We start from the raw sequence: 15,667 nt of genomic DNA, 5'->3' as shown, positions 1-15,667 counted from the left end.
AGGACAGTGACTTAAGTCCAGGATATCCGAGGGGCCAGATAGTCACCTCCTCTGACACATTCGTAGATACCTGGGACAGACAACAGGTTCGACTGAGGGAGCGACTACCCCCTGACCTCCCTTGAACCTCCAGTATGTTTTCTTCGGGGTGCGGGGAGAGCGGGACACTGACCTTTATCTAGGAGAATTGCGGGAGAAGTAGTCGCCTCCTCCGCTGCCCAACACTTCACTGTTACATTGGTAATTCATGATAATCGAAATGAAAGCTGGCAAAGGCATGGGAAGAAGCGATGGAGCCAGGCGTGGGAGCAAATAACAAAGATCAGAGGAGTACTAAGAGAGAATTGGCATTAGCTTTGGGAGGCAAAAGGAATCGGCAGACGACAGACGAGAGGCGAGATGCCAGCGCATCTGGTAATCTCGGTTACTGATTACTTTCACGAAAATAATCGATAAATAATCGATTATTAACTACATACTTTACTATAGGGAATACTGGTATCTAGGCCTGAAACATTCATAATATATGAATACATCACCCTTTCATATTCAGACATGCATTTAAACATAACGTTAATGAATGCATAACTTCAAAATAATAATAATTTATATCAACAAGCTGTTTTGCATCAAGTATCAAAGCCAATCGGACTCTAGTAATGTAAAAACCCTGTTTATGTTCTCCAATTAGTGATAAAGGAATTAACAATATTATTTACAAAAATATGAAATAGCATTTCATGTATTCACATATATGTATATAAAATAACTTACCCTTTTAAATATACATAGTATGCGTTTATATCACCAAACGTTTCCATATTTATATCACCAAACGTTTCCATATTAAGTCTCAAAGCAAATTCCAATCTAATATAAACGAAAATTTATGAATAAACGATTACTCCAAAGAAATCATTTTAAAAATTATTATGAATGAAAGCAATCGCAATCAGTGACCAATTACGTGTCCCGCTAATTAACTTGGGTGGCCTGTGCTCAAGTCTAAATCAGTAACCGATTACATGTCCCACTAATTGCCTTGAGTGGTCTGTGCTCAAGTCTAAATGACTCGAGTGGCTGCCTGTGCTCCAGAGCGCCTAGCGAGCTCGATGCTATCGGCTTAAATGTGATACGTTCACAATTGCGTGACGCCAGGAAAATACCTCTGTACGCCGAGACCATGTAAGCCTTCTCCGTACGCCGAGGCCATGTAAGCCTTCTCTCCCAAAGCCTCCCGAGCCAAACATTAACATCATTCTCTCCTTAATACTTTCAACCTCCACACTTTCAGTCTCTGCAGAGGAAAGTGATGAGTGTCGCAAGCACGGTAAACTAAAATCATATTGGCCAATACAACCGTTTGGCCTAAAAGAATGTCTCAACATTCACAAATTACTTTAAGGTAACTTATTTACCAGCGGCTTGTGACTAATAGCCTATGGCTGGTAAACAAAATCCCAAAAGCAAGTTACATCTAACTTAAGGGAATCATGTAACCTTCAAGAATTACTTTTAAAAGGTAATTATAATCCGGCGACTTGCACGTAGCCTAATCCCGGTAAGTAAATAATAAATGCAAAGGTTCTAAGATACAAGAATGGAATAACATTCGAGAATTATTTCAAGGTGATTATTACCAATGTCAGGCTAATGACCAATGGCCAATAAACAAAATCTAAGCAAAAGCTTGGCCTAAAGGAATAAAATCATGATTACTTAAGGCAATTATTAACCAACAACTTGTGCATAGCATAAGCCCATTAAGTAAAACTTATATACAATAGTATTTGGCCTAATTGAATGGAGTTACATTCAAGGTCTATTGCCGGAGAATACAAATATCCGGCTTGATGATAATCTGAATAAATCAAACAAAGGACAAGACTCATCCTGCTTGAAGGCTACAAATGCGTTCCGCTGGTTGTGTAACACTACCGAAATCCAGTGATATAACCGGAAAATAAGAACAAGTTGCTGTAAGCACTCGATGTTTAGTCAAGCGCGGCAGGAAACAGAATGAAGTGGTTTGCTAAATTGTTCCTAGTATTGCCGTTGGGGGACGGCACTGTTACCCACGAAATTTGAATTAGATTGCCGAACGTTGGAAACCATAACTATATAATTAATGGGTAAGTCTCATATACAAAATGTACTTTGTGTTAATATTTTTGGGTTTGCAATGCATTAATTGTATTTACACTATTCCTTATGGGAATTATTGCTTCAGTTTTCGTGCATTTCAGAATTCGTGGGAGGTTCCTAAATGTACAAAAACCAAGGTTCCACTCTAATAGTAAGTCTAGTCTAATTACTATTCACTTTCATCAATGTGAGAATTAATAAAATAAAAGCCAAAAAATGTGACCTGGGCACAGAACTTTCAAGTACTGATGCCTAATGTCCCCTGATTCATCCCATAATCATCAAAAGCCCACTATACAAGCAAACCCAGTAGCTTGTATATGTTCCTATATTTTTTCTTAAATTAGATATTTAATCAATAATTGTATGAGGGTATTCATAAGTAACAAAGGTCACTTATAATTGTAATTGTTCAACAAAAATATGATGACTACCTTGCATATACTGTACAATGATTTTTCAAACAACAATTCTCATAACAGCTAATCCAATACATATATCCAAAGATTAGAGATGAGAACAGGCAAATTCAACAAATTTCCTACACTTAATAGTTATTAACAAGCAATGGTGGTCACAAGAAATATGTACAATATCTTACAACCTAAATAATTGAAGTATTAAAATTATGTGAGATGTCCAAGTACTAAATCCTAAAGGATAACTATAGCCACATTATTTATGGATAACCCTATTCATACTAGGGAATATTTTTAATTCATGACTGCAATAGCAATAGTAAAAATTACCACTTTATTAAACCCCAAAACTGTTCTTTAAATGGTAAGGCCTTTTCACTGGCCAGCAGAATCTTTCATCCTAATCTAATATGATCACCTCAATTCTGATAGTTTTTTAGGTAGCAACATATGCAGGAAGAATTCTCCAAATCATCTAAAAATCATTGTAGATATGAAGCAAATAATAAGTCCCAATATAAATATGAAGTTAATTCATTATGCAGCCAGCCCAATAATGAAATTTGACTTGGTTTGGTAAAACTACCTTGTAATGATATTCATCTATCAGTGCAGTCTGAACCAGATTAAAAGTTGAAACAATCCCAAAATAGACTGAAGGATCCTTTTTGAGCTCCACCTTAAAAAGTTTTACGATGTGATATAAAAATCTTTATACTGAACTAAGGAACCTCCGTAATGAGGCAATAATATTGATAATTAAAAGCCACAGTAATGTTAAAATATATTATTGCACAATGCTAAAAATTGCTAGGAGAGACTTTCAGATACTACTCCGTATCCCTCTTCAGTCCTACTGATGATGATAAGTAGGACTGAAGAGGGATACGGAGTAGTATCCGAAAGTCTCTCCTAGCAATTTTTAGCATTGTACATATTTTAATACTACTGTGGCTTTTAATTGTCAATCTTTATATTATTATTAGTAAACTGATGGCTGTGTCCAATATTACAGAATCTGCAATGAGTGACAAATTTGGATAAATGTGTTAGGTAGCCATCTTTATCTATCCAGCACTTTTCACTATAGACACTGTTTCCTCAAAACACCAGCACATATTTCATAAAGTAATCATAAAATGTTTTGTCGATAATCACTTTTGTTACTCAGACAGCAAATTAAATTGAAACAAACACACTACTTTAGAAATAAGGGAAATTATATAAAACAGCACTTACCTTGAACTTCTACTAAACCATTATCACAATACAGTAATATCATAACACTTACAGTTAGTTCAATGAGACATTTAATGTTCAACGTTTCAACTTCAGCAAACGGATTTTTTTTTCAACAACAAATAACTAAGAGGTACCTTATAATTAGCAGGGATGTGACCATGTTATACTCTACAATACAGAAATCTGCTATCAATATTCTAACATTTAATGGGTCAATAAAGCTTATAAGCAGATCATTATTATTACACTGAAGCAAAATCTAACAAGAAGAAGCACTTGAGTAATAATATTTTGTACTACTGTACTTGTATACCACTGCAGGGAGAGATTCCCAGTATTTCTGTACTATCTGTTTTCATACAGCACTATGGAATTATTAACATCAGTTACATCAACAGCAATGGTTGAATCAATACTTTAAGTTTTATCTAACCTGTTAAAGAGACAATCTTAAAGTTTTAAATGTCATATTCTCCAAGTGAAAATAATGACCAGTGTCAGTCAACCTAAACTGTATATAAAACAGTATTTCTAACTATACTCTTCAGTTTCGTATCTAAGATTTTCTGAAACTGGAATATACCTGTATGTAAGAAAGGGTATATGCATCAACAAAATTCAAACTCAGCTTCAGAATTTCACCTTCTTGCCTTTATAGAATGGCTTGACCTTTGACCTTTGATCATCACAGGTTTGACAACGCAACTGCCAACAAATGTGCCAAGGGTTTCAGGGTCTAATCTAAAAACAGCTTATACAATTAACACACAACTGTCCACACGCCCCAAAAGTACAAAGCATCTCAAAAACATGGCATAAACAACACCTGTTTGGCATTCTGTTAAAAACATCCTCTAATTTCACTGTCAAACATTTCTTTTCAACATTTTCACTATCAGTTTAGTAAGGCACATAACACTTCACAGATATGGGAACCAAACACACAAACATCACTGCTCACTTTGCAGTTTATGCATCAGTTTCAATACCATCACATCCCCCACTTATCACTCTTGGGGTGATAATATGGTATCAAGGGAGCAAAATAACAAAACGAGCCAAAACAAAAATATAAAGGAGAAATGACTGGTTCATGTGAAGGGGTCTTGGATAAAAAATTTTCACTACATATATCAATGAAGGAATAAAGACCTACTGAAAAGCATCTTCATTCTGTCAATAATCAACTTCAGCAAGACAGCATGGTAGGTACTAATGGACTTACAGTATTCCATCTAAGTTTAGAATTTACTCAACAGCAAACCTCGGCCATTTAAATGAAAGTATCAACTTCACTGTACCAAGTAAAAAAAAAAAAAAAAAAAAAAAAAACCTGATTTGAAAATAAATCCTAAGTTTAGAATTTACTCAACAGCAAACCTCGACCATTTAAACATAAGTATCAACTTTACTGTACAGTACCAAGTAAAAAAAAAACCTGATCTGAAATTAAATCCTAATTTCAGTATTCATGAAACAGAAGGTTTGACCGCTATCAAATCATTCCTGACATAAGAAAATCATTCAGTAGTTATTCTGTTCCTCCACACTTGCATCCAAATTCTAGCTAAACAAACATCAAGACTCAAGTAACTACTGTTTTGTTACATTGATGAAATTGCCTTACATCATATTGCAATATCCTTCAGAGTAAAATGGATTAGAGTATATTTCTGAACTGCTTTCTTGGGGTGTTTTGACTCAACTTGATAACTTATTCAAACTGAATTCTCAAATCTATTGTAATTACATTTATTATAATAGTAATATGTGGGCCAATCAGACATTAAGTGCAAAGAGGAATTCCAAATAAATAGCTCACTTATGGAAACACTTCATTTTGCTATTGAACATAATGGATGTTACAGATGTAAAACAAAATAATGTCCCACTACCATTATGCACAAAAGAGATTTCAAAGCTACCAAGGTAATATACTTACTTGAAGTTGATGCTTTCCAAATTTGATTTATATATTATAAAATTGAATTAGGACAATTTACAATTACAATAGCATTTCAATCCAAACCCCTTCAAAGATACTGGGTAGCAGCAGCACATTTTTGGAGCACATTCCATGCGTGGATTAAGTGGCTTAACAGCTCTGAAGTTGAAGTCACTAAGGAACTCAGTCTCACTGCTAAAGTCATTAATAAACAATTGTCATATAACGTCTGATGCTGTGTCATGCTTAAAGCACTCAGGGCAATAAAATTTCATATGTTTTATCAAACTAAAGGTGGTACAGATAGATACTGTATCAAAATACTCTTCATATATGAAATTCAATATACTTTTCCTTTTATAATTAACACGGCAACTATAAGGTTAAAACCATTCACTACAGACTTTGTTTCTAAATCATGATCTGAAGCACAAAAACCACCATTCTACATACATCTTAATCTCTGACCAAAACACAAAACTTAGGAATCAGAATCTGTTAGTGTTTCTACAGCTTGAATAATCTACTACTACATTGCAAAAGAAAATGTTGAGGACTATGGGTGGACTGACAAATGATAGAAGGCAGAAAGATCATTCCACTCTGTATAACTTTTCAATAGGGATAGAAGGTTGACATCATAGATTCAGTTCTGTTCATTTCTTCAGAAGTGAACGGTGGAGAATTATAACTGAATGAAGAATAAAAAAAAAATAAAACATTTATGCTTCTATAAAGATCTCCATATGATCTCATTCCCAATTTTATGTCTAAACTTCCAAATTACTGACTGGATACCTACCACTACTTGAGACCACAGAGTTACTCCACCAACATGCCATTTAAAATCTTGAGCTGTGTGTTCCAAAAGCTGATCAGAAGTTACAACATAGGTAGAACAATAGTTGTTTTTGTGTTAGAACATTTACCCTTATTGTAGAAAAATCAGATAAGTATTCATAGTGCGTAGTCAAATATCCATAAAATCTGAGAAAATGAATTCAAGCTGAAATGCATTTTATCATATATCAAGATTCTGTATCATATATCAAACTGTACCAACTCCAGCCTAGGCTTTTTGTGGAAAGTGTTTCTTGAGATTATTGAGATTATGAGAGGAAAATATGCATTACCAATTATTTCAACAAAGGTGTAAGATGCATGTAAATGGTCTAAACTTCAGTGCTTTTGTTTTGTTTTCTTTTATGTCTCTTGTTCCTCTTGTTAGCCAACAACAAATAATAGCCCTTTATATATTGAGCAGAGGATAGGGATGGAAACTCATACCATAAATGATTAATGTCATCTAAAATGCAAGCAACTTGTGTACTCCACAACTACATAATAATAAGTCAGCCAATAGGGGGTGCCAGGGGATGTTTGGGGATGTAACATCACTCTACCTCTCTCAGGTAAATGGATCCCCTGGTAATTTGAGGGGGTCAATGCTCGCTCCGGTTCCCCAAAGATTTTCATAAAGTCCACCTTAAAAATGTCATCTTCAAGGTCCATCATTTGAGGTGGTGCTGGAGGACGTGGAGGTGGAGGAGCTGCTGCGGAAGGTCAGAGGAGGCACACAGCTCAAACCTACGACTTACATTAGTCATCTGACAGTACATTATATGTGAGAGGTTATGAATGAATAGTAGAAATAGAAAATCTCTAATATTTACATAGCGATAAATGTAAAACTTCGGGGTATCTATCCAAACGTAGTACTGTACACCACTGCCACCATCACTTAACTGAAGTCTTTATTTACACAGTGAACATTAAAACTTACCATTGGGCTCCAAGCAGTAGGGGAATGCTTGGAAGAAAAATTCTCATTTACAAACACTGAAATGATAACTATATAAAGAAGCTATGTACAAGTAGCATTATCAAAACTGAAAATACTCCTAAACTATTATCATTATACCTGATAATACTTTCTAATGATAATTATTTCTGTGATCATTTAATGAACCTACGATTATCCCAGTACATGCATAAAACTGTACAGAGCTAAGCAATTCTTAAGGTCTTAAATATTCAATTTACTTGTATGTACTTTCAATATTTCCTCCTAATTTTATAGCATTAAATTACTTATTTTTATTTCTAATCCTAACAATAAAGTTATTTAATTCTAGTAAAACTTGTTGGTTCAAAAGTCTTATCAATAAAATTATATGCAAACTAATATGATCCACACACACATGCACACAACATTCCTAAGGTTATCTATGAAATATTTCCTGCTAAATCAAAACATGTACAGTTTCCTATAATCTTACAACAAACTACATTACCTGAAATAAGAAAAAATGGTACTAAAACTAGTTGTAAGAGATACGTATTAGTATTTTCCAAGAGAAAAATAATATTTTACGCAGGCTTTATTTGTAGCTAGCATAAAAAATTAACCATTCCAAATTGACAGCAATGGCAATGATTATTAAGTGAAGATGAGCAATCCTTGAGGGGATAGGATACCACTTCATTTTTCATACTTAACACTTCTTACAGTACACAGATCCGAAACAAATGATTAAAGGAGGGAAGGTACGTATACTCTTATACTGTAAAAACCCAAATGTTCTACATGTGCTGCAGAGTCATTGTCGAGACAGAGAACAGGGGACATGTCTTAGTGTACAAAGCCAGTAACAAAATCCTCTTCGAAAGATATGTGACAACTAAAAGCTTTCAAAGGTTAGACAAATAAACCTATATTCTACCTAACATTGGGAACTAAAAGTATTTATCACAGATTTTGGTTTACACACCACACTGTATTTACCCCAGAAAGCAAATCATGTTCATGTTTGCTATGGCTTAACAGTTAAGTGCACTATCATTGCATACATATTTATATTGCTAATAATGAGCTCCGAGCCACATTAGCAAGATGATTGGACAGTTTTTTTTTTACATCAAAGGTCAAAAGGATTGGCAACCTCATGACCTTTTCTAGCCCAGCATCAAGAAAATCCTGAGATAGAAACATATAAGGGAGAAGGGTGGGTTTACAAAGAAGTAGGAAGAAAATTTCAAAGCTGGGCAGAAGAAGGAAAGAAATATTCAGTGAACAGGTTAATTCAGATTTCCGGTGAAGGTTGTGATGCTTCAACTTCTGCCTACAATGGAGTTATGGCATACACAGTTTTCATGGTGAATGTTTTGAAAAACATTCATTTAGCCTCTTCTTCAATTGAGCAAAAATTAAAACATACATGAACACACTTCTATATAATTCATTCATCAACCAAGATAAAACACACGATAGCCATCAAGAATTCTCACGTTTATGTACTTCTCTCAACAAGGTTCCCTTCAAGCATGCACACATGAAAGGTAGATAGCTGACATGTGGCATGCTGAAAATCAGAACTAGGTGGTTAAATACCAAGTTTGTTATATAACGTTATGGAATAACTTACAGAATTTTTATTCATCAAAAGAAATTTATATGGCTGGAAACTGGATTAATGGAATTTTACTGTAATTATTCATCATCCATCAGAATTAAAAACATGTTACTATACAAGGACCTACACCATGAATATCATGATGATGTTTTAAGCATCCTCATCATAAAACTTATGTCAGTTTCTTCCCATTATGGGGTTAGACAGATCTATATCTTAATCTTCATGCTTTTCCAGGATTTCCTGATATTCCTTCAAGTCTTCATTTGCTACTCCATATATGTTGCTAGTCTAACTGTTCTTCACTGTGATTCATAACAGTCAATATCAACTAAATCTTTGAGATATCAGCCTATTTTCTAGCTGCAAGCCACCATACTTCTCTACCATTTACTCATCCATAAGACAATCTTTCCACTGCACTCTGGCCAAGAATCTTAGCCTTCTACAGCCATAACTTTCCAGTATTTCTCAAATTTTCTTTGTTATTGCTATACTCTTAGCTATCTCTTTCTATACCTTGACAACACAGAGAGAAAGAAATAAAATTAAAACGAATATCTACAGTTTGAGTCACATATCCTAGAAAACTGTAAACAACAAAACGTAACATAACAGCTTTCCTAACCTCTTCAAGGTAGCTCACTTTCACTTTGTAACCTTTGCTGGCAACCCATCATTATCATGTTTTTAAATATCAAGGATGGTCTTATTTTCTCAGCTAGCATGATAAAACATTAGTAAATGATGAAGGTTTGCTGGTTGTGTAGGGAGCTTCAAAAGTTTCCATATTACCAAGAGTCGCAGTTCAAAATCCCTACACATCCACGTGTGAATATAATAATTATGAAAAACCTAACACACTGAGTGGGCTATGGAATGTTGCAACTGAAGAGTTTTGAAAAAAAAAAAAATGTTAAAGTGTACTACACTTTGTCTTGTTAGAAAACCTTTTCCGCTTTGAAAGCGTACAATAAGATTTATAAAAAAAATTTCTGTTATGATGAAGCAACTAACAGTGCTTGGAATGATAAAATCAATGACATTTTGGAGTGAAAAATTTCTAGTTTCAGAATGAGTCCCTCCAAAAATAAACTTTGATGTTTACAAAATTAATGCAAATAAATTATATTACTATGAACATTCGAACTTACAAAAGAATATAACACATGACTGCATCACATACCAAAAAGCTTAAAAATAAATATGAGTATAACAAACATCATTCATCAGGAAATAACCTGCAAAACTTTAGAAAGGCTTCTGATGATAATCTAATTCCAATAACAATAAACACCATACCATTAAGTCTAAGGGCAGACATGTCTGGAGGTGGAGGAATCATGGGCTCCTCTTCAGGATAGACCATCACAGCACGGCGGACCTCTCCCACTGCAGCCAACAGCTGCATGATGATGGGAACACGAGTGATTGGAAAAAAAATTATCAAGACCATATAACATGTAATAACTAAATGAATATCACATATATTACTACAAGTATAAAAGGGGACTAGTTGCTGAGCCACACATTATGCTTGAAACCTTTATAAAATGCTTTAAACTTATTCAATATAGATTTTTCACATTTACATTTACCTAGGGTACAGCTTATTTTAAATGCATACCACTCAAGCCTAAAAAAATTAAAATAATAATTACAAATACAATATTGTATGTACTGTAATAAAAATATGCAAAAACTGTAAATGAATGCACTCAATCTCTCACTATCTCATAAAATATTTTAATGTATAGTTCTCACAATCCCTCTCCATTCAAGGTGATGAAGATGAAATACTGAAGTTAGATGTATATAGCAATAATTAATTAAATTAATTTCTCAGTATTTTGTTTCAGTCATAATTTTTTTCACAATTTCACTTCACTGCATTTGCTCCTCATCCATTACCAGTGTATTTCCTCCTCATTCATTATAATTTTTCTCCTCTCTTTCCATCATTCAACTATTATTTTCCTTTCACTATGGCATTTCATTCTACTCTCTCTCTCTCTCATTTGAACTTTTTAGCAATAAATATAGGATTAAGATGAAAGAAAAAACACATTAATAGATCTTTTTACTATACAGAAAGTCTCAAAAGTAAGTTCTTGCTTTTAATGTTTGATTACATCATAAAAAATCTAGCAAGTGTTGGCAACATGAGAAATCATGTAACCAATTCCACATTGAACTAAGCTCTGAAAATATCTATCTATTACATTTTATCATTACAATGGTTAACTGAATCTTTCGTTCCCAAATCCCTCAAATCTTTTCCACAGACAGGAAAAAACAAAAAAACCAAAATGGAGATTTGGGGAATCATACACCTAAGATGGCAACTTGGCACTCAAAAAACTCCAAACGTCCACCAACTACACTTGGTTGAAATTTTACTCTAATTCTGGTGAAGTAAAAATATTTGTTGTATGTGAAAAACAAATTTTAAATAACTGGTCTCCATTAACACTTGTAATAAAATTAATATGCTCTCATGTGATCTACTACTGCGGTTGATAAGCATGAACCAAAGTGGCAAGCAATGCAAAGATAACTAAACATTTGACTGTCATGCCCATCAGACATTTCTTGCATGAAACCACCAAAAGATATATATCTTCATAATTAACCCTTAAACGCCGAGCCGGTATTTCTGAAAGTGTCTCCCGTATGCTGGCAGTGTTCGCGAGTGAGCGCCGAAGCGGAAAAAAGTTTTTTTCAAAAAATCACAGCACGTTTAATTTTCAAGATTAAGAGTTCATTTTTGGCTCCTTTTTTGCCATTGCCTGAAGTTTAGTATACAATCATCAGAAATAAAAAAAAATATCATTATCATATATAAATATTGGGATATATGACAGCGCAAAAAAAATTTCATATATAATTGTATACAAATCGTGCTGTGAGCAAAACGGTTAAAGCTAATGAGTTAATTATTTTTTCGTTGTATTGTACACTAAATTGTGATGATTTTGGTATAAAACAAATTGTAAAATGATCAAGGCTTACAATTGCATTTTTCGACCATTTCGGTCGAATTTGTTCTATTTATCGTTATGTATATGAAAATATTTCAAAACTGATAAAAGCTACAACCATGGGTTGTTTTTGGCTGTATTCTACATGAAATTGCACACATTTTCATATATAAAACTTTATGTAACGGCTAATTTAAAATGGTGCAAACATTAGGACAATTGGACGAAAAAATTTCTGATTTTTTCGGAAGAGTTACCGCGCGGACATAAGGAAAAAGTTTTTTTCATAAATTCACCATAAATTGAAATATTGTGCTAGAAGCTTCCAATGTATTGCATAATAAAGGTAAATGATTGAATATTACTACAATGTAATAGTTTTAGCTTACAATTGCGTTTATTGACCATCTCGGTCGAGTCAAAGTTGTCCAAAGGTTGAAATTTTGGCACTTATCGTTATTTATATGAAAATACTATTTCAAAACTGATAAAAGCTACAACCATGGGTTGCTTTTTTTGTATTTTACATGAAATTGCACATATTTTCATATATAAACCTTTATGTAACAGCTAATTTAAAATGGTGCAAACATTACGACAATCAGACGAAAACATTTCTGATTTTTTTCGGAAGAGTTACCGTGCGGACGTAAGGAAAATGTTTTTTTTTTCATAAATTCTCCATAAATCGAAATATTGTGCTAGAGACTTCTAATTTGTTGCAAAATAAAGGTAAATGATTGAATATTACTAGAATGTAAGAGTTTTAGCTTACAATTAAGTTTTTCGACCCCTTTGGTCGAGTAAAAGTTGACTGAATGTTGATATTTTGGCACATCGTTATTTATATGAAAATGCATATTTCAAAACTGATAAAAGCTACAACCATGGGTTGCTTTTGTTGTATTCTACATGAAATTGTGCACATTTCCAAATATAAAACTTTATGTAACGGCTAATATAAAACTGTGCAAACATTACGACAATCAGACGAAAAAATTTCTGATTTTTTTCGAAAGAGTTACTGCGCGGACATAAGGAAAAAGATTTTTCATAAATTCACCATAAATCCAAATATTGTGCTAGAGATTTCCAATTTGTTGTAAAATGAAGGTATATGATTGCATATTACTAGAATATAAGAGTTTGAGCTTACAATTGCGTTTTTCAACCATTTCGGTAGAGTCAAAGTTGACCAAAGGTTGAAATTTTGGCACTTATCATTATTTATATGAAAATATTTCAAAACTGATAAAAGCTACAACCAAGAGTTGTTTTTCATTGTATTCTACATGAAATTGCGCACATTTTCACATGTAAAACTCTATGTAACAGCTAATATAAAATGGTGCAAAAATTATGTCAAAGTGACGAAATAATTTCCGAGATGTGTCGCTGATGCTTTTTAGTGCGAGAAGAAAGAAATTTGCGCTTGTGCGCCTGGGTAACGATTGTAAACAAAACAACAGCTTGATCCATGAACTCCCAGCATCCCCCAAGGCACGTGATTCAAAGGTTTTTGCCTAGTAGGTCTATAACTATTTTTCCGCAAATTTAAAAAAAAAACTTTTTTCTGTCAACGTTTCATACGTCGGTTCGGCACCCGCCAGACAATTTTCGTCGATGTTTAATACGTCCAATCGGCGTTAAAGGGTTAACATCACCATCCTGAAGTATTTATACATTTACCATTTACAACACATCTCTCACATCAAAAATATGAGACAGCGAACTAGGTTTTAAGAAATGGATTTCCACACAATTGCAAACAAAAGTCACTGAAAGCGTAAATAAATACAGCGGACCCCCGTATTTGCGTTCTTGAGATTTGCGCACTCATGTATTCTTTTATGGACCATATCTATCCATTATTCGCAGGAAATTTGCATAGCAGTATTTTTCTATGAGAAATATCCACAAATTGCTGTACGTATTTTCATATCAGTTTAATGATTAAATGCACTTTTTGTGATAAAACTATTATAAAAACCAGGTATGTATATCAGCATTTTTAGTGAGTTTTCTTGAGTTTGAACGAACAACATAGGCAGTTCTTAGCAATTTTATTGGGGTTCTAAGTATTTGTGGATTTTAGCTATTTTCATGGGGGGTCTGGAATGCTTCCCCAGCAAATACAGGGGGTCCACTGTATAGATGCAGAGTAAATTTTGCAGTACAGTACTACTTACAGCTTGGTTTGACTGGCGCCATCTGCTAATTGCATGATGATCATCAGGATTCATTGCAACATTTTTGGCATCTTGTACCATTGGTGTCACAGCTGAGAAAAAAAATTAAAAATCATGAAAAAATAAAACATTAACAATGACTGTTACTATTACTGAGCTGCAATTCTACTTAGATTCCACTTGTTTATCTAAATATAGTCACTCTAAGGTGTGTGAGATCACAATTTGTGAGACTGCATAATTTAAAGAAAAATAATGTAATGAATGTATGAAATCTGAGCCATATGACCCGGTGCTAGAGCTAAGGAGGTCATTCAGCACTGTCATAGCCATGAAGATATGAATGAACTATTAACAGATACCATTCACTAAAACTTTACCCAGACATGCATATACTAAAGCCTAAAAATTATACATATACTTCACACATCTACAATAAAAAATAAATAAAAAACAAATTAGGTATAGATTCTGGAGAGACCAGCAAATATTTTAAATAAACTCAATGCCCAGGAACCTGCCATTTAATTTACTTGGAAAAAAGTGTAGACCAAAATCTCCCTTTCTCAATGTATATATAAAGAGATTCCTACCTTTGATAAATTGACCATTATGGGACACACAACAATTTATATAATTATCTATTACTTTTATCTTTCATAATACTATACTGTAATGTAATTCATGAGCACTTGGGTTACGGGACCTTAAGTATTTGGATTTGGAAATGAAATATAAGAAACTGCTTCGTGAAGTTGGCTCGTCCCCAGTGGTTTATATATGAAGATATATAAAAAGCTATAAAAATCTTCAAACTGAAAAAAAATAATGAGGGTGTCATGATCAATGCAGAATACTATTATAGTATGTCTTAATAGAAACTGGCCTTTTGGGTGTGGTTAGCGAAGCTACTTTGGATAATGTTTCTGGTAATTCTAATGCAAATTCCAAGGGAAACCCTTAATCTTATTCTCAAATTCAAATAAAAATGAATGTCTGCTGAGATCTGCAAGGACTACGTGCATGAACAGCCTTCAGGGTGATCTTCACTTAAATTTCTTCTTCTGATGGGGAAACTGTCCTTAGGCAAAGAATTCTATATTGCTACAGTGATTTCTTTCATAAAATCTAAGCAAAAAGTCATGTTATCTCCTGCACTAACAGTAACCTTATGGTGGCAGTGATGTCACCATTCATATGGCAAATAAAGAAAAATTGAAAAACAAATAAATCATCAATCACTTTTGCCTTCATAATGGTAAAAACAATAAATGAATGAAAGGCAGAGCATATAAAAGGCAAAAAGATGCTAATTCACAGAAGATAAGCTCAG

The 15,667-nt window shown here is 33.6% G+C and overlaps 1 protein-coding gene across 6 annotated transcripts in view; it reads right to left on the bottom strand.

Moving 5' to 3' along the window:
• LOC135197796 (vinculin-like) overlaps nt 1–15,667 on the bottom strand; it is a 210,932-nt gene that overhangs the window by 53,213 nt on the left and 142,052 nt on the right. For 4 of the 6 annotated variants that reach the window (XM_064224917.1, XM_064224918.1, XM_064224920.1 and 1 more), the window contains exons 14-17: nt 14,335–14,426; nt 10,467–10,569; nt 7,535–7,561; nt 7,155–7,304 (exon numbers count right to left, since the gene is read on the bottom strand). In XM_064224917.1, the coding sequence (XP_064080987.1) occupies nt 7,155–7,304; nt 7,535–7,561; nt 10,467–10,569; nt 14,335–14,426 (372 nt within the window). The remainder of the gene's footprint in view (nt 1–7,154; nt 7,305–7,534; nt 7,562–10,466; nt 10,570–14,334; nt 14,427–15,667) is intronic. The other 2 variants (XM_064224919.1, XM_064224922.1) reach the window with 2 other exon arrangements.

This window comes from Macrobrachium nipponense, chromosome 21 (assembly GCF_015104395.2).
Source record: "Macrobrachium nipponense isolate FS-2020 chromosome 21, ASM1510439v2, whole genome shotgun sequence".
In the NCBI taxonomy this organism is placed as follows: Eukaryota; Metazoa; Arthropoda; class Malacostraca; order Decapoda; family Palaemonidae; genus Macrobrachium; species Macrobrachium nipponense.
This window is presented reverse-complemented; position numbering and strand designations above follow the sequence as displayed.